Source organism: Condylostylus longicornis, unplaced genomic scaffold (genome assembly GCF_029603195.1).
Source record: "Condylostylus longicornis isolate FDR11 unplaced genomic scaffold, ASM2960319v2 ptg000027l, whole genome shotgun sequence".
Classification (NCBI taxonomy): domain Eukaryota; kingdom Metazoa; phylum Arthropoda; class Insecta; order Diptera; family Dolichopodidae; genus Condylostylus; species Condylostylus longicornis.
In genome coordinates, this window is record NW_026577996.1 from 1,791,777 (window position 1) to 1,819,412 (window position 27,636).

Sequence of the window (27,636 nt, forward strand, 5' to 3'; positions counted from 1 at the left end):
AATAAACAATAATTATAAGTTAAACTATAGAAAGTTTAGGGTTTCAAAAATTTAAATTTGTGTGATTCAAAAGTAAATCTAAAAGTAAACTTTATGAAAACTTAATTATAGAGTAAAAGCAAAAAAATTTAAATTTTTTTGATTTAAAGTAAGTTATGTGCAATTTTAGAAGTAAAGTTATTACATAAATTATTGCAGTCTCATCTATAACTGGAACAAATTTATACTTAAACTATAACTAAACATAATTTACATAACTTTATGTTACATAATAGTTATACATAATTTACATAACATAAAGAAATATTTTCCTAGTTTAATATTAATTCATTTTTGTATAAAAATGCGTCTGGAAAAGCAGTAAAATTAGTTTTCAAATACATAGTTGGCAAATAACAATAGTAGTAATAGACAATTATATCGACATTCGTAATTGGTTCCATTATTTAATAATTTGCAATTATGTACTTAATTTTGCAAAATAAAAAATTTTCTTTGCGATAAATTTGATTTCAACTTAATATTTCTGCTTTAAACAAAGGTAAATTTTTAAATGAAATGATTATGTGCCTGATTCAAAAGCATAATCATAAAAAATAGTTTTAATTTATCACAGAAATTTAATATTTTAAAGTAGACTAATATTTTTTTAAAGTGCATAAATATTTGGAATAGATACTAATCAAATAATAAAGTTCTTGACATACGTAATTCAACTTTTTTTTTGAATTACTTGGTATTCATTTACATGCAGTGGTAACTTGCGCAAAAACAAGTATTAATTTCATTTTCTCCAAAACAAAATTTTACACATTATGTTAATATTAAAATTATATATCGTTATAAAAATGTGAACTAGTAAATAAATTTAAATTGTTAAAGAACTAATTAGCTGTTGACATAATTTTCCATACTCAAATTGATCGCCCGAAATGCGTCTTAGTTTGATTCCTTTTCCATTATCTTTGTTCCGGCCTTCACATAATTGTAGTTCAATTTGCAGTCCACTAGAATATTCCAAATTTAAATTTGATAAGACATCAACATTACTACTATGAGTTGTACTATAGGTAGCAATACCACCGCCACATATATTGCTACTTGACATTATATTGTCGGTATTAAAACTGTTTTCTGTATGCAGATCGCTAGTTGCATCAACAATTTTATTTAGTACAAATCCTTTGGGAGGTATAGTTGAATCTATTGTTTGTTTCACTAATTCGATTAATTTATCTGTATCTAAATTGGCGCATTCATGTGGCAATGGCACTTCATAACATTCATCTGATGACATACGTCGGCATATCTCCGATATTGAATCAGGGGTTAGTCTTCCAGATTCAGTTAATTGGTCACCAACTTCGGAGTGGGAATCATTTCCACTTTTGAAACCAGAGCTTGCTGCCGAAGGGGGCTCCTGGCCGCAAGGGGACAGTTGATTTGTAGAATCATTACTTAAACTGTCATCACTAAAACCTAAAGATTTATCACTACCTCTTCGATGATATGGATCATCAATAATATCAGAATGATCTTGTAAATGTGTTTTAATTATATTAGTTGATTGGCTGGTTGTTGTATTCCCTGAGCAAACACCTTCTGTTTCAATACTTGCTTTACGACCAACTCCCCTCGTTATGGATGGCATATCATTACTGGGTTCTGTTAATACTAAGCCTTGTAATAATACAGAACTATTGGTGTTTTGTGCTTCTAGTGAATCACAATCTGAATCACGACTATTTTCTGACGATAATGCTACTAAAGTTATTTCGCTACCTTGAACATCTGTCAAACATATTTGTGGATGCGATAATTGACTACCAGGAGATTCATCTCCACTCGCTATTAACATAGGACCGCTACAACTATCGCCACTAGATGGGCTTGAACTACTTCCATTTCCATTTCCCGATAAAGAATTTTCTTCTTGTATAATACATAAATTAGGTGAAGCTGGAGGTGTTGGTACGATTCGTACTGGTTGAGCTGGTGACAAATTTAGTGGTTTCAAATCATAAAAGCTTGGAGGAACAATCCAACCAGTAGATGAACTTGAAGTGTTCGAAGATTGATTAGTACCTGATGGATTTGAAGACGCGCCAGAAAATATTCCAGTTGATTGTTGGGAATCGTTTTCACCTATATCCATTGATAAATCTAATGGTTGATTAAAAGATGCAGCAGTTTCACTTGTTGCCGAAGTTCCGCGTGTGATAGAACCTCCACCTCCTGTAGTTAAACCGCTAATGCCTGATAATAAATAAAAATTTAAACATCCAACAAATTATATTCCTTAAATTAAAAAAGAAAAATAAAATACCTTTTGTGATTTGATGCAAAGGAGAAGCTCCTCCACCACCATAAAATGGATTTGGCGATGAACAACCACTATAACTTGAATAAATTGGCGAAGGACATCCACTACTATTGCTACTTCCAGTTAAATTGCTATTTAAATTCATTGCTAAATTGATTTGATGGCCACTAGAGCCATTCCCGCCAGTTCCACTACCTCCAAATGTTGGCGTATTATAACCACTTGCAGATGTCAGATATTTATTACTTGAAGTATTAGTTAACGGTGAAACACTATAACTGTATTGATGTTGTCCGATATTATCGAATTGATTTAATTTTTGATTGGTGTTTACAACTAAGCCCAAATGTTGCGCCAAATCATGTGGTATTTGTCGACTTGACACAATATTCTTTGCCATGTCAACACTTAGGCGATTTTCTTTAACTAGATGGTCTAATGCAGGCACTATTTTCATTATAACATCTATCGGTACTTCAATGCTTTGGCGTAAGAAATTTGGCGAATTTGAGGGTTTCCCATGAATTGGAGAACCTATATTAAAAAATATTTACAAGAACAAAATTTTTAACAAAAAATGTTAAAATAAAATTAAAATAATTACCTGGCAAACTGATGGAATTATCGAGGGGTGGTGTTATTAAGAAGTTTCTCTGGGCAATACCTTTTTGAAGATATTGGCACTCTTGAAGTGGACCTTGGAACTGTGTTTTACTACCTTCAGAAGCCCGTCGAACTGGACTATACCGGCCTAATGAAACAAAATGTTAAATTTTATTTTTATAGTTGAAATAAAAAAATTAAAAAGCTAGAAGCGGATGAGGCACTCAACAAAATACATATATATAATAAAAAAAAATAAAGAAAACATTTTCAAGCTTAATGACATCAATTTTACTTTTTATTTTCTATATTTTGTAGAACATTTTTTATATTGCAATCGTAAAGAAAGTAAAAAGCATTATTTATTTCAACTAATAATTAAAACAATGTAACAGTTGAAATTTTTGAAAAACAATAAAAAACCAGTAAATCGATACGTTTATTTCTCCACAAGCAAGTCTGTTTTCATAACAGAAATCTTGTACTATAGCTATGAAGCAATTTTTTATTTTTACCGTAATAGTTAGTAAATCCTTATAAATGTACTCTAGTGATGATTTGTTAGTTCAATAATCATATAAGTAATATTTGTTGGTATAACCAATTTCCAAACCAAATAAATAAAAAAAAAATCCTTACCAACTTCTTGAACAGTGGGCAATTTTCCAGCCGCCGATGCTCTAACATAGCGACGACTGCCCATACAAATTGTTGATGATGATGGCATTGTCAATAACGGCAAAGATAATGGAGTAGATAAAGATTGTGTATATCCAGTTACATTGCTCTGATTATTGTTGAAATTATTATTGCTACTGTAACTATTTGCTGCTGATAATAAACACGACACTGCTGCTGCAACAACTGATGAAGAATTGGATGCACATGAAGAGGATGTTTTTTGTGAATGTTGACAAATTAAACTTGGTGGACTTTGTGTTTTTTGTAAATGAGCTAAGTTTGAATTTTGCATTTTAAGCGCTGGTGGTAAATAATTACGATTCATACGAGCTTCTACTTCGCGAATTAATTCTGGGCTTATAACTAGGTGGTTATTATTTTAGTTTTGTTTTTTTGTTTCATTTTTATTTAAATAATTATTTATATTTTTTTAATGAATATGTAATTTAAACAAAAATGATTTTCAATTTGTTTGTTGTACAAAATTGTTAATTTTAGAATTAATCATAAAATTGAAATAATTTAATGTTTTTAAAAAACGCAGAGAGCACAATATAAGCAAATTCGCACATTTTTTATTTTGCGAACATAATTTTTAATACATTTGAAATTATAGCACACAAATTAATGAAAATTATTATTCATGTACATTATTTTAATTTAAAAAATTAGTTTATAAATTATAAAAATAAACATCCAAGCAGGAAAAAATTTAACACAAAAAAGAAATAAAAATAAAATAAAAAAATATTTAAAAATTAATAAAACTAATTATTATACAGGTAATAAAAAATTAAAAATCAACACTTTCGCCGGTAAAATAAAGTTTTCCTTTACAAAAAAAATAATAATAGTTCAACTACTAAATATTTTTAATTTTTCCTTTAAGATTTCCCGTAAGCAGCATTTGATTTCTGTTCAATCCCTTTACAAACTCAAAATAAAACAAATTTCTTCCTTATCATAATAATTTTAAAAATGTATGACAAAATTTGTCAAAAATGTTCTTTAGATTTTGAAGTGTAAGGATTTTTCGCAAAGATGATCTTATACTTAATTATTAAGGAAAAATTTTAAGTGGTATTTTTGAAAATGTGTTGAATTAGGAAAACTTATAATTTCAAAACAAAATTTTCTGTTTGAAATACACATTTATAAATTATACAAATTTATTTAAATTAATTTATAAGTACTTTATACTTGATTGAGATAATTGCTTTTGAATTAGAATCAATAGCAATATTCCCAATCAAGAGAAGATCAATAATTATGGAATAGAATGTCAAAAAAATCAATTTTCGTGTATTTTTTTTTTGTGTATAATAAATACTTCGAAAATATATGACCAAACCACGAAAGTGCAAGAACAAAAAAAATGTAAAATATCTAGTGATGTAACGGCAAAATGGGTACTTATACAAAATAACAAAACATGCGGTCAAAAAATCTTTTTGTTTTGCAAAAATTAATTTGCCAATATCGGTTCAAAAATATATTTTGACAATAATTACCTGGTGGTCTTTCCATAACAGTTAAAAGTCCAGTACGTCTAGTTCTGCTACCAGACTGTGGTGCTGGCGAGTGTGATAAAGTAGCATCTATAGCGCTTTCAGATAAATCATCAGTGCATCCAACTGTATGTCGTTTTGAAGAACCACGGATTTGCATGTAGCTAAAAAAAAAAACAAAAATAATATTGAAATTTAATTTCTTTAGAAAATACTTAAAAATTAGAATTAAAATATTTACCGTTGAATTTCATCACTAGTTTCTTCACCAGTTTCGGCTGGTATGTGACCCATCGCACCCAATAATGAAAGTTTTTCGGTAAATAGGTTCATATTTTCATGTTGATTTAATTTTATTTCATTAGGATTTTGATAATATCCTTCAATTTGTGTTCCACATGATTGCTGACTTTGTTGATGTAATTGACTCGCCTGTTGTTGTGAGTGATGTATATTACTTGTTGACGTTGGATATATTATATGTAGATTAGCTCCGCCATCAGAAGCACGTCTTCCAAATGCATTCGCTTAAAAAATGTAAAAGATTATTTATAACCCGAAATAATTAAAAAAAATCACAAAAAAATGGAAAATAATTTACTTGCTCCCATAACAGTTGGAGGTTTTAATAAATGTTGATCTTTGAATGTTAAATTTTGTAATGGTTGATTTTGTAACATAGGTAAATTTGTAATTGGCAAATGCTGCGTTTCTTTATCATCGTATTTGAAATTTATCGGAACATTCGGATTGGCTAAAGCTTGTTCATGTGCTACATCACCAGGCCCAACAGTATGACGACGTGCATTACCTTGTGCCACAGATAGGGTCATTGGATTTTGAATGGTAAGATGATTATCACTTTGCTGTGAAATTAAAAATATTTTTATTTTAGAATTGAAGAAATAAGTTTATAACTCCTAAAAATATTTTTATTTACCTCGCCTTTATTCACAAGATTACTACTATCATCAGAATCGAAAATTTCTAACTCTAGGGGAGCATCAGTCCAACCAGATAGGGAGGCCGAAAGTTGTGTTGTATTTGTGAGTGGACTTAACCGATCTACGGATTCTTGTTTAACTGGCTCCGAACGATCAACTACTCCAGTTGTAATACTTGTTTTACGATTTCTGAAATTGTTAATATTTAACTTAATTAAATAAATGGTAATTAACATAAATATCAAAAATAGGTAAATTATTGTAATATTAACATTTTTTCTTTAAATACTCATAACTAAATAAATTAGATCATGAGAAATTTTTTTACTTTTTAAACAAAAAAATATACCTCGAATAAGCCAGATTGGCATGGTGTTGCAATTTTTGCTTTTCTCTGCGTTTCATTTGCAGCTTGTCGTAAAGTAGATTATAAATTGCGTATACGTTATCAAAACGGTTTTCGTGTACTGATTGCGCAATCATATCCGCAGTTAAACCAGGTAACTGTAACATATGTGTCATAACGGTTGAATCCAAATTATTTAATTCATTTTGATTGTTAGCAGCTATTTTTACATCGTCAATCATGGAATGCCATTCGATTAACCATCGATGTTTTGAAATTTGTTCTAATGTATAACGTCGATCCGGCTCAACAACTAGCATATGACGTATAAGATGCTCACAGTCTATATTATATTTGATAAAAAATTTACAATTTAAAAAACTAAAAAGTAAATAAAATACCTTGTGACATAAAATATGGAATTCGAAATTTTCCCGTAACAACACGACTTTTCAATTCTAACAATGTATTACCATCAAAAGGCAATGCACCACATACTAAAGCATATAAACAAACACCTAAACTCCATATATCCGCTTTAGGACCATCATATTCAAGGCCTTGAAATACTTCTGGTGCAGCATATGGTGGTGAACCACACCATGTCGTTAGTGGGGTTCCATGATGAAAAGTATTACTAAATCCGAAATCAGCAAGCTAAAATCAAATTTAAAATGAAAAAAAAAACAAAACACAGAAATGTTTTAAGCCAAATTAAAAACCACTTCAACTACCTTAATATTCATATCCTTATCTAATAATATATTTTCGGCTTTTAGATCTCGATGTACAACACCTTTGGAATGGCAGTATTCAACAGATGTAATTAATTGTGCAAAAACTCTTGCAGCTTCTTGTTCTTTCATCCGTCCATTAATAACTAAATGATCAAAAATTTCTCCATGTGCTGCGTATTCTGTCACTAAATATATCATCGTTTCGGATTGCATAACTTCATATAAACGTGTTATGTGCGGATGTTGTAATAACTTTAATATTGAAATTTCACGAAAAGTTTTCGCCAAATATTCGTCATTTAGGCACGTCTTATCAATAATTTTAATTGCAACCTAGAAAAAACAAAAATAAAAATAAGAATTTAAAATTTTTGTATCTATTTTATGAGATTTCTCTTATAGTTTTTAAAATTTAATTTATCTTGTGCAGATATCAATAAAGATCAGAAATTTTCAGGTTTTAAAAGCAAAATGGATAACAAATCAGAGTCGAATATAAAAAAACACCACATATTTTCAATCAACTAATATTTTTTTCCAATAATACTACAAAATTGCATAAAACGTGAATACTAAAAACAAAAACGGGAAAAAAAAATTTTAATTTTTTTTTAATACTAATAATAAGTACTAAAAAAATTAATTTAAATATTTAGAATAGCAAAATTTATTCATTTACTTAATAAAAAATTAAAAACAACATGAGAAAGGACAGAAAAAAAATAAAGGATAAAAACATTTTGAGCATAGCAAAAGGACAAAAGTGAAGGAAAGTTTTGCATTTTTTTTACTTTTTTACCTTTAAAAATTGTAAAGGCATTAACAAGGCCAGTTTTTATTTTGTATATTTACCCATACAAAATATACCCATAAAAAATTGATTTTCATTCAGATACCTGGGTGCTTATGAGAACGCAATCCTTATTTAACAAAAATGCAATATACTTAATATTATGGAAAATTATTTAATTTTGTCAAAATTTTAGACCTAATTAAGCGATTTATGCAGTGGGTAATTTTGTTGATTAGTTTAATTTATTGTCTTAATTTCAATTTATTGCACTGTATTTGTAATCCACGCCAGTACTCATTTATGAATTAACTGAAGTCTTATAGACGTTAAACCCGAAACTATTTGTATTGAATAGGTTCTTTATATGTTTAAAAATATTTCCAAATTTTCTTTAAAAATCAAAGATAATTTTATAAATTGGAAAATTTAGAAAATTCAAGTATGGAATAAATATTTGTAGGAAAGACTTCATATAAATAATAAAATTGAGTTGTAAAGTAGAAGATTTCACTTATAAAATTGGTTGCAACCAAAAAAATTGTAATTGTTTTTTGTAAAAATTGTGTTTTAATTACTTATACTATTCTTTCAATATCCGTTATATTTCGTTTTATGTAATATAATAGAGATTTTCATAAACGCAATACTGCAAAACAATAAATACGAAATGCAATACTGCCAAAACATAACGTCATGAGCATGCAATATACCATTTTAATAAATTACTTTTTAATATAAATTTGCAATTCTGGAAAAAATTTGAATTATCTTTATTATTATTATTATATCTCAATTTCAATTATCAATATTAAATTTTAATGATTACAGTTATATTGAAAATTACAAAATTCGTATAAGTACTTAGTTAAAACATTTTTTAAATTGTAAAATTATAAAAAAGTCAAAATGACTGCAATACAAGACGGAAAAATTATTAATACATATTGAACCTTGAACGTACGTATATACATATATGAGTACTCACATATATATGTATGTATATACAACTTAAATTAAATACACAAAATATTTTGCGAGAACGTTTCTATTATTTAACATGGTAATATAGATTTTTTGTTCTTTTTTTATAAAGTTTTGAATTAATTTTCATAATATTAAAATAGTTATTTTTGGATTAAATATAGCAAAATTTAACTTTGAATTTATAATAAAACTATTTTTTTTTAAGAATTTTTGTATTGTTTTTCTGTCGTATTTTCATTTATAAAAAGGACAAATTTTTTGTTTACACAAGAAAATATATTTAGTGTAAGTATGTAAATACTTACATGGGCATACAAGAATTGTCCGTATTGAAGTTAACCAAGTGCAAATTGATAAATACAAGTATGTATAAATGCATGTACTTAATATGATCATCTGCAGTACAATGTTTTTGTAAAACATATATATACGATTATGTGATGGCACCAAATTTCAGATGTCGGGTTTTGAGTGGGAACGCAAAAACATTATTAAAATTACTTTCATTACGAAACCATTTCAAGGATTGCATATATTTAGGACGAACGATTTATGCAATTTTTGAATTTAAGTAAAAATAAATTTAAAGACGTGTTACTATAATGTGCAATTACAAGGGTAAACTGCCTGAGTTAAGAAAAATAATTATAATTTTAATGGCATGGCTTTTTTTCTGTTTAATGTTGAAATATGGTATGCCACGGCAAAGGAAACCAGCCACTATTTTTCAGCGTTTGCAAAATTAGAAAAATGCTTATGGTTTCACTCCAACAAGTAGTTAAAAAATTACATTTTTAGGATTTTCGGGGCTATAACTTTTAGAGGGCGGGAGATAAGTAAAAATTTTTTTCTACGGAAATAAGTTTCTAGTAAAGATCTATGTATATAAAAAACTTTAGCTTCCTATCTTTCTACCGCTACCTATAATAAATTATAGTTATAAAAACAACATGCTCCTTTTTAGTGTAGTGTTAAGTGTCACTTAGTTTTTGCATTTCTTATTTCTAAAATAGAAAAAGATATATAAATACAAAAAGGTGAAATTATTTTTTTTATTAAATTTGGTTTTAATTTTTTCAGGAGGTTTTCAGCACTAAAAACATTAACTTATTTGATAGTTTTATCTTATAATCCAAATAAATTCAAAGTCATCTCTAGTACTTTGTATTCGAATTTTGGGCCCAACTATAAACTTGAACTTAAATTAAAACGAAACTTTTTGTTATTATTTTTTCTAGTTCATAATTATGACACACTGAACAATGAGTGAACACTCCAGGGTATTACAATGTGTTTCTTAAAGGTATGTTCAAAAATACGGCAAGAATTTGCGTTACAAAATTTAATGAATGACGCTAATACTAAATAAATTATGCGCACGCATTAAATATTTTTGTAAATTATTGTCACTTATCTTATATAAAATGTATAAAAATGTGTAATTTAGTATTATGGCAATGTGATATTAAAGTATAATCATCAGTTATCTTAGTACAATAATTTCGTACAATAATGGTTACTTAATCTAAATGCTTTTTGATTACTTATTTCTACAAAAAAAAAAAAACATAAAAAATATTGAACAACAGAAGAAATCAATTAACATGTTATCTCAAGAGCAATCCAGGACAAGTGAAAGTAAAAATTTGAAAAATTCTATTGCATTTTCGTATTGAACAAGATAACTAACTCAATATGTAAGTAATTTTAGAACTATTACAAACTATTTAATAAATTAAAGCATAAGAAAAAAATTAATTTAAAGTCCAAAATTTTTGTTTTAAATTTGTAAAATATTTGCCGGAATTCTGAAATTTATTTCAACAGCTGAATATTGCATACATTTAAGCAATTTGTTGAAATTTACAAGTGGTTACTTAAATTTTAAAAATACAATAATGACTTTTTTCCAAAATAAATAATAAAAAAATAATTTTAATTAAACAAATAAATAAAGTGAGCCAATATTTAAACATAAGGTTCAAGAAATGCCGCTTGTTTTCTTTTTGTTTTCTTTTTTGTGTTTTGCGACTTAGGAAAACATTTAAAAGAATTTTTAAAATATAAAAGTGAAAGTTGCATGAACTAAAGAAGAATACTCTTGATTATGTTGTTATGTAGGTATGTGTGTATGTATGCGTATTGCATTTAATAAAAGAAACAATGCAGACGGATAACATTGAAACCTACAAAACTATTGACTAAACGTAAAAAAATTTTCTTTTATTTTCGTATAAAAAATATATTTGATTTCTCAAAATCAAAGTTTTAATTAACACTTTTCTAATTTTATCACTGACAGCAGGATCGTTAATACTCTTTCAAATTGATAGAATCTGACAATGTATGGTACTTAAAATAAATTTGATATTGTTTGGAAATTTTGATAAATTTAAACATTTACAGCTTTAATTTGATATTCTGCTCTAGCATTAAATAAAAAACTTTCAACTACTTTGAAACTACAGTTCGGTATTATCTTAAATTATAATTATTTCTTACGATTTTTTATCAACTTCCTTTATTCAGAATTAATGAGTACAACTTATAAAAGTTGGTGCTTACATATAAAATTTTTTGATTTCAATTATCTTAACAATTATAGATTAAATAAGTGCTATAATCAAAACTGTATGATTACGGTTTTAAATGCTTGATTAAATGTTAATTTTCTTAAAAAAAAAATTATTAAAGATTACACATATATTTGACTACTTATAATTCTCGAAAATATCATCAAAGTCAATACTAAGAAAATATTATCCTTGAGATCGTGTTTTCGGCGCAAACGTATTTTATGCATTATATTAGTGTTTCTTAATGCATATTCGCAACATTTGTGAATTTGCCTAATACTAAAGGCTAAAAACTTCTTTACATTGGTTTTTATAACGCAGTCATTTTTCTTATTTTATAATTTTGTATTAGTTTTACAAAAAGTGCAATTACAATTTTTTTCTTCTTTAAATGTCAATTTTAATGTTTGTGTATACTTTCATCCGTATTTCATCAAAATTTTATTAATAATGTTTTTGTTTGATTTTCTAATTCATCAAATTCTTCTTTTAATTCCTTCATTTCTTTTTTATTCTTTTCTTTCAATTTATTTATTTGATTATTAATTCCGATGACACGTTCTCGTATATTTGATATTGGACATTTTGTTAAGCTTTCTTTATTATTAATATCTTCTTTAATTGAATTTATAAATATCCACATATCATCTAGATCACGTTTCGTATACATTTTATAATCATTTAGTTCTTGTTCCAAAGAATGTCGTTTATCTTCAATCTCTTGTATTTTACGTTTTATATCAATTTCATCGAAATCATCTGGATTAAATTTAAGTTGACTGCATTCTAAATATTTTCTTTGTGATTTTAAACGTGTTAATTCACACAATAAAGCTGTTGTAGATTTCTTAACAAATTTTGAATTTGATGTATTTGTTGTTCCTGTTGATGATGAAGTTGATTCAGATATACTATTTTTTCTATCGGATGAAGTTGGTGTATCATTTTTTAATTGCATTGGAAATGGTAAATCAGTCATTGTTTTTTTCTTAATTAATAATTTTAAGTTTTCCTTTATAGTGATTTAGTTGAAATTTTGAAAAAAATTGTGTTACAGTTTTTACGAAAATTTATTGAAGATTGTAAAAAAAAATATGCATTCGGTTGTCAAAATAGTTTACGATTTTTTTTTTGTTCCTTATTATTTTTGTATGTGTGTTTAAAAATCGTATACGTATTATAGCTTTAATAAATAGTTTTTACAAGACAATAATATTGTCAAAAAACAAAAAATAAAATGAAAAAAGATAAAAAACATAAAGTAAAAATTGATTGGTTACTAGGTTCCAGGACATTGACATGAAGTGTTGTTTATGGTAACAATTGAATAAATACAAATAAATAAACACGAATAAAAGTTTAATCAATAATTGATTTTATTGATTACTTATATTAATTGAAAATTTAAAAACAATTCCTTATGTCCGTGTGCAACTACAAATTTTAAATTAAAATTCAACATTACAATTTTACATAAGTAAGCTAATATTATATAAGTATTTACAAATATGCAATAGTAATCGTTGTTTAAATAAATTGATATTAATTAAGGTACACATATGATGTATGTATGTATGTATGTATGTAATTACAAAACATGATATACTTTTATATGCAGTTATTAAGATAATATAATTAAGTACATACATATGTATAAATGTATACACTTTTTGGAGCATTTGTAAAAAATATACATATGTATACGTGTATATTATGTAGATAAGTTAATCGACAAATATACATAAAAAAATTCGATGTGGCCAGTTAAAACCTTGTATAAAATTATTAAAATTTCCTTTAAATATTTATTTCAAATTCTATAAAAGATAGAAAAAAGTTTTTGTTTAATGTACCCGGAAAAATTTTAATTTGGTTCTTAGAAGGAACTCTGTAGCTGAATTATCAAAAAGACCGATCTATTCGCCTAATACTAGTTAAATTTTTAAAACAACCTTCATTGCAATGCTCACTGCATAAGTACGATAAATGTAAGTAATTATGTAAATTTGTGTTGAGATATTCCAAAAAACAAAAAAGTAAAATTCGTAATTTAAACGTAAAAAATTGAGTATTTCTTTTTGTTCTCCAAACAATTACATTGAATTACCTACATAAAATACAACACAATTAAATAAAATAAATATTAGAATTTTAGAAAAATTACTTAATATTTTAATCATAATTATCTCTTGTCAACCAGCTTTGCTCATTCATATTTTAATATTATTACTAGAAATTTGAGGTGAATTTTAATTGATTTAACAATTTAAAAAGATTTTAATCGAAAATTCTATATTCTTTATGAAATGTTATTAAAAAAAATTTTAATTGAATTAAACCAGTAGTTTGTAAGAAGCACATTTCCCTTAAAGATTTTAAAAGCTCTTTTAAGAAAATTTAAGTGTTATTTATATGTCCTCTTATAGCATATTTTTCAGATAAAAACATAAAATATAACATGTGCATAATTAGAAATCCAATTGCACGGCAAATATTGTTACTTATTTGCTTTTATGAAAAATTGGGAAAGCTAGCAGTTTCACACAAATATTTTATTCTGTTTTGAGAACAGAGAAATAAATATAAGTACTATCTTTAACCGTTTTGTAGAGTTAAAAAATTGTTTAAGAATTCGGCCCATACTAACAAGTCTAAAAATTGTGTTTTTAAGGTTTTTGGTTGCCTGTTTTTTTTTTTTTCAATTTTATTGGAAATATGCTAAAAACAGAGATCTTTGTTATAATTTACATTTGAATTGATTTTTACATAACATTCTCAGTATATGCTTATTGAATTTATCTACAATACTAAAACAATGGCGACTAAATATGTTTTGAAATAAGTACATACATACACATATTATATATGTATATATATATATGTATATGTTTGTAAAGCTATAAGTACATATTTTACTTTAGTTGCAATTAAATTATTGATTTTATATCAATAAATAAATTGGTTGTAAAAAAAAAAGAATGTAACATGGACACGTTTTTATAAAAACGTTTCCCTTTTATACTACAAACATAAAAAAAGCAGAAAAACAAAAATAAGCAAAAAAAAAATATACTTTTTACGTAAGAAAAAAAAAAGCAAGAACAAAAATGTAGCAAAAAAAAAACTTTTCAATTTTCAAGGATTTTTTTTTCTTGATATTTTATAGACACACTATGATTCTCATGAATAAAATCATTGAAAAAAGTTCATTAAAAAACAATGAAAAAACGAAATAAATCGAAAAATCTCTTTAGAACAGAAAAACACTTAAAAAAAAATTACTTATTATTCACTTTAAAAATATGCTTTTCACAAAAGCACAGCACATTTTACATATCAAACTTTGTTCACAGAATTTGTTTGATTTGTCATACAGTTTGATAAGAGTTTGACATTCGTCGACTTGTTCGATCGAAATATAATAACAATCAATTCCAATCAACTAAATTCATAAACAATGTTTGATATCTAAACGCTGACTAAAACTCAAATTCGCAGCTCCTGATACCAGGGTTAGGACGTAAAAGATTTTTCATCGATTTTATTTTATTTAGTTTAAAATGAGGTAAAAGATCGTTTTACATGGATTTAGTTTAAGTAGAAAAAGTGAAAACATTATTTTCATCGAACCATCTTTAAAGTTTTTTTGTTATACACGAAATATTCGCTATGAAGATCAAATTTTGTATAATCGATTTAAAAAATAGTTATATGCATAAATTCCCCGTCGTCTACTTTAAGAAATCAAGAATTGTTACTTATGTAATCCTATTACCATTTGTCCTTAATTAATTTCATTTTTATTTTTATCAAGTTGCAACTTAATAAGTACTTTATATTCTTTGAAATAAAGTCTTTGCTAAGTTATCTGAAGTGTATTAAATAAATTTTACAAAAGGTTATCATTTGCAATCAATTTAAAAGAAGGCAAATATTTTTAACATTACTGCGCTTGTCTTAAATTTTTTTGTTAAAACTTGTAATCAATACTTATGTTCGCCTGATTTTCAATTAGACTGAAGTTTTAATTTAGTTTTATTTTCCGACACCAAAATACACGGATATACAATTCAAAACTAAGTCATTAAACTTGGAAAAAATCTAATCGCAAGTACCGCACTGTTGCAGAAGTGTGAAAGTCCTATATATTCATATCTTTATAGTTTTGCGAAAAAGGTTTATAGTTTCTTTACTTGCAATTAAAGCTTTCATGATATATTATTTATAAGTATAAGTTAAAAAATTATATAGTCAAATTCAGTTACTTGTTTGGTTGATTGACCAACCCAATTAGCATAAATGGCCCATTTCGCCTTCATCACCACATGATCACTATAGGCCTACCTACGCTACCCGGTTCTTTTGAGGAATCCGCCCAAATCCTCGATGTCAATTTTCGATATCTCGTCCAGTTCCGCCACGCTTTCTTTGCTCCACGATGATTATCTTGGCCCTACTCAGAACTGGGAACTTGCAGATATTGTGAAAAAGAGTCTCGCCAGGAGTCCACTCGCTTTAAAAAGGTATTTTGATCACATCTTTGCAGTATTGTTGGAAACAAAAACCCGTTTCGCCTCGGAAATTTTCATGGCGAGCCACACCTAGTCAACTTATCCATCCGTTTATTTCACACTGTATTTTGGTGGAATGGGACATTACAGCTCCCTACAGCGCTAGCCACGCGACATTGTTACCCACAAGTTACAATAGGCAAATAGTCACAATATGACGAAAATTTCCGGCTAAAAGACCTTTGGCGCGTTAGGAATCTAGCTCGATCCAGATACCTCATGTGTCAATTTTCAATTAATGTGTGTCAAATTAATATTTGAAAATTACGGTTCAATTGTTTTTACTGCTACACTTGTTATACACTATTGGTAAATACGGTAACCTTAAATCTCTAAAAAAAAAAATATTCTATACAATCATCGTAATTATTTTCTTTGGCTTCCTAAACAAATTTTTATTAGAGTTTTGCGATTATGAAGGAATATCGATTTATTATATTGAATGTAATAATAATAATTATAATAATATAATAATGATAATAAGAAAATAATGACTTATTTAATAGTAAAACTAACAAGAGTAAATACTGAACAATCACTAAGAAAGAAATTGCTAATACAACACGTGCATAGCTTAAGCATGTATTTGAGAATAATGCATTTTAACCTAATTTTTTGTTTTAACAAAGGATACTAACACGAATTCAATTCCTAACGAAAATTCTTACGTTAAGTGTAGTGTATAGCATGCAGACAAATACCTGCAGTTTTAAGAAAAAAATTGTTAAGTCGAAAAATTGTATTTCAAGAAAATGAAGTTCAAAGTTTAAAATTTAATTTTTCGTAGAAAGAAATGTTATTGCAGAAATAAGTGAAGCCGGTTTGGTCAATATGACGTTGATTTGTTGAAACACGACAAAAATGAATGCATTGCCAATATTATATTGAAGATATTCCTATATTCCTATATGGAAAGTAGTATCTACTTATGTTTTAATTTTAAAATTATTTATAAAGTAATTAAAATGATTACTTAATTTTTACATATTGTTATTCGACAGAAATTCGTCAAATCGAAATTCCGGAAATAAATGACGGAAAAGACTTCCATTAGGTTTTCATCAATCTTACGGTGTGAATAACATAAGCTCATATTTATTTTATATTTAATACGATTATATTCACTAAGTAATAGCAATGTGAGAGATCACCAGACAGCAGACGATAAAAAAGGCGAATAATATGCTTACTAATTTAATTTTAACAAAGAATCTATATTCTAGTAGGTGAAATTCTCACATACATATACATTATAATTAAGTTTTATTCAACATATTTTTTGTGCACATTTTGCATTTTGTATGCGCCTTTTTTTATTACTATCATAATTCTATGCAATAAATAAGAATGTTCAAAAATTTAAATAGTTTTATTATAAGGTCGTTTAATGAGGTATTGAGCTTGCTCTACAATGTTGTGTAATGACCTATACGCAAGCTAAATTGTTTCCATCATATCATTGGCTCGAAAAGTCATGAATTTGCGAGAGCTTCTCGAGGAGCCGAAATAGCGATAACGAACTTGTACAATCTGCTTTTAGTTGAAAGCCTTTCAACTGCACAGGGTATTTTCCGTATCCACCATGATATAAGATGGTTGAGCTTCCAAATGCAGGCCACCAGAACTTCTTATCCGCTGAAGGCAGCTGGCATTTATACCTACCTCATATGTAGTCCATCTCTTGTTGATTTTTAAACTCAAGTCCTTGTCTTGAATCAACTATATTTGATAGACATCATAAACGAGCGAAAACAAAGAAATCCGTTCTCGCTCCCTTCTTAGCGTAAAACCAAGTTCCCCATTATTTTATATGTATTCTATTTGAGTGCTTATAGAGAAAAATATCATAAATAACTACTTTTAATATTCAAATTTTAATTAAACTAGTAAAGAAATAAAGAAAGATTTTCGCGATCACATATTACCCATTTATGTGTATATACATTGTTAGCAAAACCATGCTAAACAATCAATATTTAAAATATTTCTATGTCTCAATTAATGATTATTAAAATTAATACAAATATTTTGGTTTCCGTATTATTAAAAAAATTAAAGTTTACTTAAGTATACGCAAGTAGTTTTTTTTTAAATAATATTTTAGATTTTGGAAAATTAATTATGAAATTTAAATAAATATTAGTGTTTATAGTTACTTATATATTATGTGCAAATATAAATATATTTATTAAAAAATTAACCTACTTTACTACTTATTTGACACGGAGTGAAAAGCTTTTTACCACTCACATCAGTCACATTATATTTCTTGAAAATCAAATCTCCTCAATAATAAAAATGAATCGACTAATAGAATATTGGAGCAGAGGCCCAATGTTCAGCAGAGTGTGTTGTAAGACATATTCTCACATATGGGGTATTGGTGCGAAAGGCAGAGGTGTGCCGATCCGAAAAGCTGAAAAAACTTGCGATGATGCAATTGTTAGCATGTGTTGTAGTGACAAAGACACTCAGGACAACGCCAACCAAAAATTTGGAGATCTTGCTGGACCTGGATACGGTAAAAGAATTGGTTAAGAATGTGGCTACGAAAAGTGCTTTAAGACTTCATGCGACGGGTTTTCTGATTGGACAAGGAGCTACACTCACGGCGATCTGCAGACTGATTATATGGTTCCGATAACCGATGCGGAAACTAGAAAGAGTCCTGTGCTCGAAGAGAACGGTGCAAGGACGAAAAAATCGCTTTTATTGAGCAGAAGCTGTCTCAGTATTACTTTTCCCCCATCTTACCAACTTACTAACCAACAGAATATGTCTGAATATATTTTTAATTCACAACTTGAAAGTTTCGGTTTTTGAAGACATTACCTTTGATTACAAAACAACTTGACATATCTATGTTGAATTAAGTTAGGTCCTGGTTAACCCTAATCTAATCCTTCATATAAATTGCGTTCGTGTGTTTAGGAATATTAAATGTTTAGACTGTTTTCTCTTAGAACGCATCAAATAGACCCTCAAAAAAAAAAATTTATGCGAAATGTAATAAAAAAAAACTCAAAATTTTTTCTCTTAAGAATTTTTCATTTTGGGTTCTTATATTTTTATGTAAATAAATTTTATACAAAAATGACGTAAAAACTCGTAATAAATAAAGAAGGGAATTTTTTTTTTAAAGCACACATATACAAACACAAAGCCAATTTTTTGTGTATCCAATTTTTTTCAATAAAACCGTTTTGTTTTTTGTTTTCTTTTCTTTTATTTTTTTGATTCTTATATCTTTATATCCCCTCTTTGTAAATATATGTACACACGAACTTATTGTATATTATAGCATGTATGTGCACGCATGTATACACTCATCCACTTTTTATCTATTATCCTTTAGAAATCATCATTTACCCAGGGGCCACTTTATAAATCTTTAAAAGAGAGAAGATGGATGATGATATCGTGTTTAAGTATATACACATAAATGTATAGTTTTATACTTTTCCATTTACGTACTATAAGCTACTGTGTGTACGCCACATTTGAACATATGAATATGGTATAAGCACGAGTATAAAATTTTAATTTTTTTAATTTTTTAAATTTCCTTTTTTTTTTTTTTTGAAACTTTTTATTTAGCGAGAAAATTACAATTTCATTTTGAATTTTTAGTTTTTTAGTCCCTTTTTTTTCTTTTTCTTTTCTTAAATTTTTTGATGTTTTCATCCCAAAAAAATCGTGAAGGGATGGACAGCAAAAAAAAAATACGATAAAGTTTCGGTGAAATTAGGGGATATATATGTGTGTACTCTATAGAACGTGTGCAATATTATAATAGAAAATACCTCTACGGGTCTATTGCATAAACAATTATGGGGTGAAATCAAAAAGGAAACAAAAATGTTGCAACAATGTAACTACTCGTAGCAACATAATCAAAAAGTAATCATGAAATCAACTGACGTATATGTAAGTCACATCACAATCAATTTCTCAACATTAACCCAACATTGCGACAATGTTAAACAAACATTCGCCACATGAGTTTTCATGTTGTTTTTATTATTTTTTCAAATTTTGATGTCCGTGCATGAAATTTCGTGTCCTAGCCTTCTCTTTAATTTAAAATAAATATAAGGTGGCTAGTAAACACTTTTTAATTATTAATATTATTTATATATGTATATGCAAAAATATCGTTTTCAATTTTCAGTTATATTAAGACCTGAGTTCTTGTTTGAACTAGCTTCAACGGAAACTATAAAAATAAGTAACGAAAAATATTATTTTCTAAATTTCTGTTTGCTTTTGTTTATACTTACACTCGTATTTATATATTAAAAACTAACGATATTCCTTTCTCAAATTACCTAAAAGTATGCAATGGGGGAAGAAAAAATATGAAAGAACTTGAAAGCAAAATTTGAATAACGAACAAAAAAATTATATTATAAAAAATACGATAAGAAAAGATAAATAAAAATATTTATTTATTATTCATATTATGTAAAAAATGTAAATAAGAAAAGCAGAAGCGGCATAAAGAGAAAACTACCAAAAATAATTTACATATGTATGTTTGTTTGTATGTATATACAAAAGATTATAAGGGAGAAAGAATTTACAATGAAATCATGTATAAAAAATATTTATTTGCTACAATGCTACATACAAATATTTTTTGGTAGAATAATATATTTAATGAATGTATAAGAAATAAGAATACGTATAATTTTGTATATGTATATGAATTTATTTTCATATTTGTATATAAAAAGTATGTATAATATGAACGTATGTATGTGTACAGTTAAGTCCGATAAAAATGAATATTATTTTAAATTTAAGGAGTTATTAATTTATAAAATCACACTGGTGCAGTCTAAACATTGTATGATATGAAGGTTATTATAACTCAGGTTATCATGCTTTGGTCCATTGCTGAATTTTTATATAAAATCGACTGAACTCAGGGATGTTAATTCTGCAGTCGGGGGTTTTGAAGTTTTAGTTATGTTTTGTTTGAGTTGTTAATAAATTTGTCGGTATTAAGAAAACAGATAAATAGAAAACAAAAAAGTTAAGTAAACTTTTAAGTGTTTTCGAAGTGTTTTACGTTCGGAAACGTTTACGTAATATTTCTCTACAGTACGCATTGATTCACATTATTATTTAAATGATAAACATACATATTTACGTACATGTACCTATAACCTAAAAAAAGTTTAATTTTAAAATATTTAATTGAAATTATTAGTTTTTAATCGAAAAAACATAAGCATTCATTTGTTTCAAATTACGCACATGAAAAATAAATTTTTGAAATTATTATCCGCCGATTTTCATAGATTCTTGCAGATCACACAAAACTCGTCTATCGATTTCCTCATGTATATTTATTAGTACAAATTGTACAAACATTATCCAGTCAGAATTTCAATATGTATTTTGTATGTAGTACATTTTTTTTTTGTTACTGTTGTATTTTTTTAATTTTATTTTATTTCTTTTATTCGCAACAGCTAGATAAAAAATTTTCATTGCGTCAATTTTTCCAGTCTCTTGTTGTTTTTTTCCTTCTGAGTGTTTTTTTCTGTTTCTTTTATTATTATTTTTATTATATTATACACATAATCTTTCCTTTTTTTTGAATGATAAAATTTTTTGGTTTGTTTCTCTTTTAGTTGTTTTTTTTTTCTTTTTTTTTTGCTTTTTCTCATTTTGGTTTTTGCTTACTCTTCATTCTTGAAATTGTACTTATGGAATATGGATAGTCATTATAGTAGAGTAGACCTCTGAAAACTTGACAGATAAATCAATTTTTGTATAAGAATTTTCTAATACAGTTATATTTTGTGCACAGTAGTATAACGTAAATGATTGTCGAAATGTTTGTCTATATTTTGTACTGACGTCACGTAAAATATAAAAAAAAGCAAGAAAATAATAAGAAAAAAAAAGAGGAATGGTAGATTTTTATCATTACCGTCGTTGACATTAGTGTGTATGTAGATAAATACATACATATGTACATATATGCATTTGTACATATTTTATTCTTTATATGTACTCATTATTCCGCAAGGATATTAAATGTTTGTAAATTTATGTAGATTTACGTAAGTAAATGTATGTAGTTGTGTATATGTGCATATTTTTTGTAATCGAGGGAAAAACTTTTTTGTTTTTCTTTATACCTATGTAAGTATAGACATTTTATATGAATTTTTTTTCGTATTAGGGGATTAATATTGTTAGTTCTCTTTGCTAATCATTGTTTTTTATTGCGTACTTATGCATTAGGCTATCTTTTTAATTTAAAAGAAAAAAATTATCAAAGGGACAATAACAGAATAGGTACAAAAAAATTGCAAATGATATTGAATTCCAGAATATTTCGATTGCTTACTTAAATGAGATTCATTAGCAAATACTTGATTGACTTTTGCCAATTAACATATGTCTAGAAACACATACCATTAAATTGGAATTATGGCAAAATAATATCATTACATTATTCAGCAATTCGCATTTATAAAGTGAAATGTATAGTAGTAAAATATTACTGCAACGTAAGTTAAGATGGTATGGCATTTTAGCTTATTTTCTCGATTCTCAGTCAGAAAAATATGTTCATTTTTTATTATTCATAAATAGGTACATAAAACACATAAATTTTAATTTTATATTTTCTAATTTTATTTTAAGCTATTCTTATAACTTTAATTCCTAAATAAAGTTGATTACAACAAAGCAGATTAATTCGCATTCAGGTCCTTGATACTTGTCATTTTTCAATGTAAAAGAGTAAAATTTACTCACCTACCTGAATGCAGATCTAATGTCAACTCTGATAATTGCAATAAAAAATAAATTGAGAAATTGAAACTGTTCCACTCTTGATGCTATCTATCACTTAGCGTAATCAAAAGAGACAATTTAAAAATTCATGCTTAAAATTGAGTTATGCATGTGAATTCGATTTCAATCTCTTTACAAGAAAAATGATTTATTTTAGTATAAGTACTATGAGGTTTTTAATTGAATAAGTATTTGACTACTATTAAAAGATGTTTTTTAATTTTCTCTATCAGTTTTTCGTAGTTTATGAAAAAGCACACCTTTTTAATCGCATCACTTTCGATATGCATAGCATGCGAGGTAAAGTAAACTAAAGAAAGAACAAGGAAAATTAAGGACAAAATAAGAAAAAGACAAACAAAAAAGTAAGTAAGTATAATGCTTTTCTTTCTATTTTACTTTATTATTGTTTTTTTTTTTTTAGTTTTTGTCTCTTAATTTTCCTTTGTTATTTCTTTTTTCGTATAATCTGACAAAATTGTGAATGTATGTAAGCAAATATTTCTTCTCATACTCTTATACTTAAGCATGAATATAACATTACGAATAAGTATAGTTATGCACAAATAGAGATAAGTATATTCGAAATAATTTTTGTGTGGGTTATTCCGCATAACACTTAAATTATTTTATAATTCATAGTAATTTTTTGAATTAAAACTTTCTAAGATCACAATGAACCGAAATGACTTATTATAAAATGGTGTAACAATTTATTTTAATATTTGTTTGGCGGTTACTTATGCAAATACTTATTAAAACATTATATGGTTACTCATGCAAAATTAACGGGATTTGACGCAAAATAGAAATAAAACAAGTAAAAACGTTTCAGTCGGTATAAACCGATTGAATTATACCCTGCACCTTTCGTTGTTGTGTAGCAATTACTCGAACCTCTGAAATCATTCTATAGAAACTTCACGGACATGTCTGACCTATAATTGGGCATCCGACTGCCAAGTTTCATGAATCTGACTTTATTATTTTTCCAAATATTAAGAATAAGCTTTTAGACTTGTATGGAATCTACTCGAACCTGTTAAGCAATTCCACCAAAACTTCAGAAATATATGTGACCTATAATTAGACACACGACTGCCAAGTTTCATGAATCTGACTTTATTATTTAAAATATAAAAAATTTGCTGTTGGAGTTGTATGGCAGCCACCCGAACCGGTGCAGCTATCCCATTATAATTTTTAGAGCATGTGTAAAATTTTATATTTATAGCTTTATTAATTTTTGAAATATTTAAAATAAACTCTTTGAGTTGTATGGCAGCTACCCGAACCCGTTGTCCGAATTAGTCCAATAACAACAGGGCTCGTCCTTGGCACAAAAGAAAAAACTTGTGAAAGTTTGGTGTCGATTGCATTATTCGTTTTTGAGTTATCGTGCGATCGGACGGACGGACATGTCTAAATCGACGCAGAATTTTACGCTGAGCAAGAATATATATATATGTCCATAACGCAGATGACTCCTTCAAGTAGTTACAAACTCCATACCAAAGTTAATATACCCTATAAAAAGTTCTACGATGATTGCCTCATAAGTAAAGGGAAGAAAAATTTCAATATTTTGTTAAATCGAAAACTTAATTATTATTTTGATGTTAAACATTAAGGTATATCATAAATGTAACTTCAGTTTCGAATATAGATATACACAAATTTTCTTTTATTTCAGCCTATAAGTAATAACGCAGAATGAATGAAAAAAAACTCTCCAAAATACTCTCCTGTAAAATGCTGTCTTTGAAGTATAATGTAAGATATTTTGTGACATGGCAATAATTGCTACGATTTCTTTTAGTTTTGAAGACTTATTACTGTAGAATTATTATATATTAAACTATATTTAAAATATTAAGCGTAAAAGTAAGTAAAGAAAGTGTTCGAGTAGCATGGAATTACTGTTATAAATATAATCATATGTTTATTACAATGTCTAATATTTAATATATATATATATATATATATATATATGTATACATATATATATATATATATTAAATATTACATATATATATATATATGTACAATTGTATATGTTACACACATTATATATTATTTTGTGTAATATTATGCATACTTTTATATTCTTATACTTAGTTAATATTTTCTCTTGTCTCTCCCCTTTGGGATAAATTATAATATGTAGTATAAGTATAGATAAGATGTAAAGAAAAATATTTTTTTTTGCTCTTTAAGGATAAATCCTTGAGAAATATGAATATACAAGCAGCCAAAAACGTGTGTTATATTATGTATTTAATAATCGTACAAAACAATAATAATAAAACGAATTAATAAAAAAATAAGAGAGAAAAAAAATAATTGATTTCTGAAAGCGTTTGTGAATTAAATGAAATTTTTTGAGGTCTTGAATAGTTTTATATGAAAAGCATGACATACATAAACAGAAGGTACTGTAATGAAAGCAAATTTTTAGATAACACGTTCCCAATTGAAAATACATCTTAAGGAAACTATTTTCAGAAAGATATCAGTCAGTTTTGTTTTGTAGGTACATGTGCGCCTTAATTTCAGCTAAAGTTTGTAATTTTGCCAGAGTTTGTTTTAAAAAATTAAGTTTAAGTTTCTAGGATAGTTATCTGAAAATCTTAATTAAAATAATAAAAGCAGATTTATTGAACTCTATATTATTCAGAATAAACACAATGCAACCTGGTTATGTGCTGACTTAATCAGATTTATTTTCTCATGGAATTTAATATTTTTTCCGAAAAAAAAACCGCTGTAATTAAATTTGTATTGAAATAAGTATACAAGTTTACTATTTAGTTGAATGTGGCATATTCTAGTGATTTACACACTATTAAATGTGTTCTAAATTTTTTTCCTTCTCTCTTATTGTATTGCAAAGAAAGCAAAAAGTGCAAAAATTTTAAGCACATTGACCAGTGTGAATTAACGGAAGCATATTTTATCATGATAAAATCATAAGTTCATATTACGCTCTAATTTAATCACAAATCTTAATTTTTATTATTTTTTTCTAAATTCTCAATACATCAAATGAAATCTCAATGTTTTTTATTCTATTTGTTTCTGTCAATTTCGAAATAATCGTGAGAGAATTTTAATTTATGGAGAACTCAATTTTTCAATTCTATTTAATTCGAATTTTTATTGTTACAAATATTACTGTTCATTAATTTCGTTAATACTCCATAAATATTTAAACTCTTGAACGTAATTAAATTTTTGTTTGTATATTTTCATTAAATTATTAACTTTACTAATATAAGTAATAAATTTTATTATCGTTTTTTTTTATTTTGTAATTTCATAGAATGAAATTTCATTTGCCATAAACAGAATAAATTTGTTAGAAACAAATTACGTACTTTTAACTTAATAAAAGTTTAGAAAATTCAATTAAATGTGGTTAAAGACGAAATTAGAAAATCTGTTACATATTAAAAGTTTTTCATATATTTATTTAGATAATCAAATAGTTATTTTAAGTACAAATAGATCTAAAGTTCTATTTAAGTATTTTTGAGTAACCATTTTAAAAAGTTAACAAATTTTTAATATTCTTCAATGAGTCTAAAATAAAATTTTCACTTTAAAATTGCAATTGGTTTTGTGGCGTAATTCAAAATAAGCAGAAACCTCAATTCAAGTAAACTAGACTTCATTTAAAATTACTGTATTGATTAAAATTACTTTATTACTGATAAGTACGTTAATAAAGTGCGGTAAGTAGATTCATAAAAAAACATAACGCTTAAGTTGAATATAAAGGAACATATAGACTTTAAGTTATGAACTTGTGCATTTAAATTCGTTCACTAAAAATGATTCGGTGACAGCAAGTTAAAAATGTAAGAATAAGTGTTATATTATATTTGATTATAAATTGACTAACACTTATGTTTCACACCATTATATAGGCTATTCTTTCATATTCATTTAAAAACAAACTTCCATAATAATATTCGATAAAAGCAACACACATGAGTAACATGCTTATATTTTGTTATTAAATGCTAGAAAATTGTTTCATTATCAAGGGTACGCAAATCCAACATTTCCTTGGAAAAAATAATATGTATTTAAAAATTATTAACTTATATTGTATGAGTACATAATGTATTGTACACAATATGTTACATACATACATACAAAAACATTATAAGTAATTATTTATTAGTATAAATAGTTGGAAGAAAACAGAATAACAATGGTAAAAATGAAAAAAAAATTAGTAATGCGTGAAACCAACAACATAGAAAAAATATTCATGTATAAAAATTTATTTAGCACCATTTATCTACTTATATATGCGATAACAGTAATTTCAAACTGAAAACTATGAATTTTGTAGTTTAATTCTTATATTATTTCATCGCAAAACCAGCCAAAACTATTACAAGTAAATATGCAATTGGTATTGAAACATGGTTCTTCTTATATAACTGTAATTATAACAGAAACATCAGTCCAACTGACTAACATGTTTGATAATGTACACAAACCATACACATACATGACTGATATAAGTTATCGCATTAGCCAAATAAATTAAGTATAAGTATCTTGTGAATTTAAAGTGGGTGATTTAACAACTGAATCACATTTTAATATTGAAATTGAATTTTTTACTTTAATAAAATTAAGTAATGCAATTTGTTGAATAGAAAGCATTTTTAGCTATTTTGATATTCAACATGCCCCTGTGATGAGAAAAAGTTGGGGATATTAGAATCAAATTA

The 27,636-nt window shown here is 26.5% G+C and overlaps 2 protein-coding genes across 3 annotated transcripts in view; both read right to left on the bottom strand.

Annotated features, from left to right (window-relative positions):
• Positions 1-470: 470 nt before the first annotated feature.
• Positions 471-27,636, bottom strand: part of LOC129607224 (probable serine/threonine-protein kinase MARK-A) — a 30,436-nt gene continuing 3,270 nt past the window's right edge. Inside the window, exons 2-12 of one of the 2 annotated variants that reach the window (XM_055518046.1) lie at positions 7,140-7,475; positions 6,807-7,062; positions 6,409-6,748; positions 6,056-6,248; positions 5,717-5,981; positions 5,357-5,642; positions 5,119-5,279; positions 3,566-3,970; positions 2,928-3,074; positions 2,327-2,857; positions 471-2,256 (exon numbers count right to left, since the gene is read on the bottom strand). In XM_055518046.1, coding sequence (XP_055374021.1) covers positions 869-2,256; positions 2,327-2,857; positions 2,928-3,074; positions 3,566-3,970; positions 5,119-5,279; positions 5,357-5,642; positions 5,717-5,981; positions 6,056-6,248; positions 6,409-6,748; positions 6,807-7,062; positions 7,140-7,475 — 4,308 coding nt within the window. In that variant the 3' untranslated portion in view covers positions 471-868. The remainder of the gene's footprint in view (positions 2,257-2,326; positions 2,858-2,927; positions 3,075-3,565; positions 3,971-5,118; positions 5,280-5,356; positions 5,643-5,716; positions 5,982-6,055; positions 6,249-6,408; positions 6,749-6,806; positions 7,063-7,139; positions 7,476-27,636) is intronic. The other variant, XM_055518047.1, reaches the window with a different exon arrangement.
• On the bottom strand, positions 11,965-12,474 carry LOC129607460 (uncharacterized; the record flags this gene model as incomplete). The annotated part of the gene is made up of 1 exon (XM_055518492.1): positions 11,965-12,474. A coding segment is annotated over exon 1 (510 nt), but the record flags the coding sequence as incomplete, so codon positions are not given.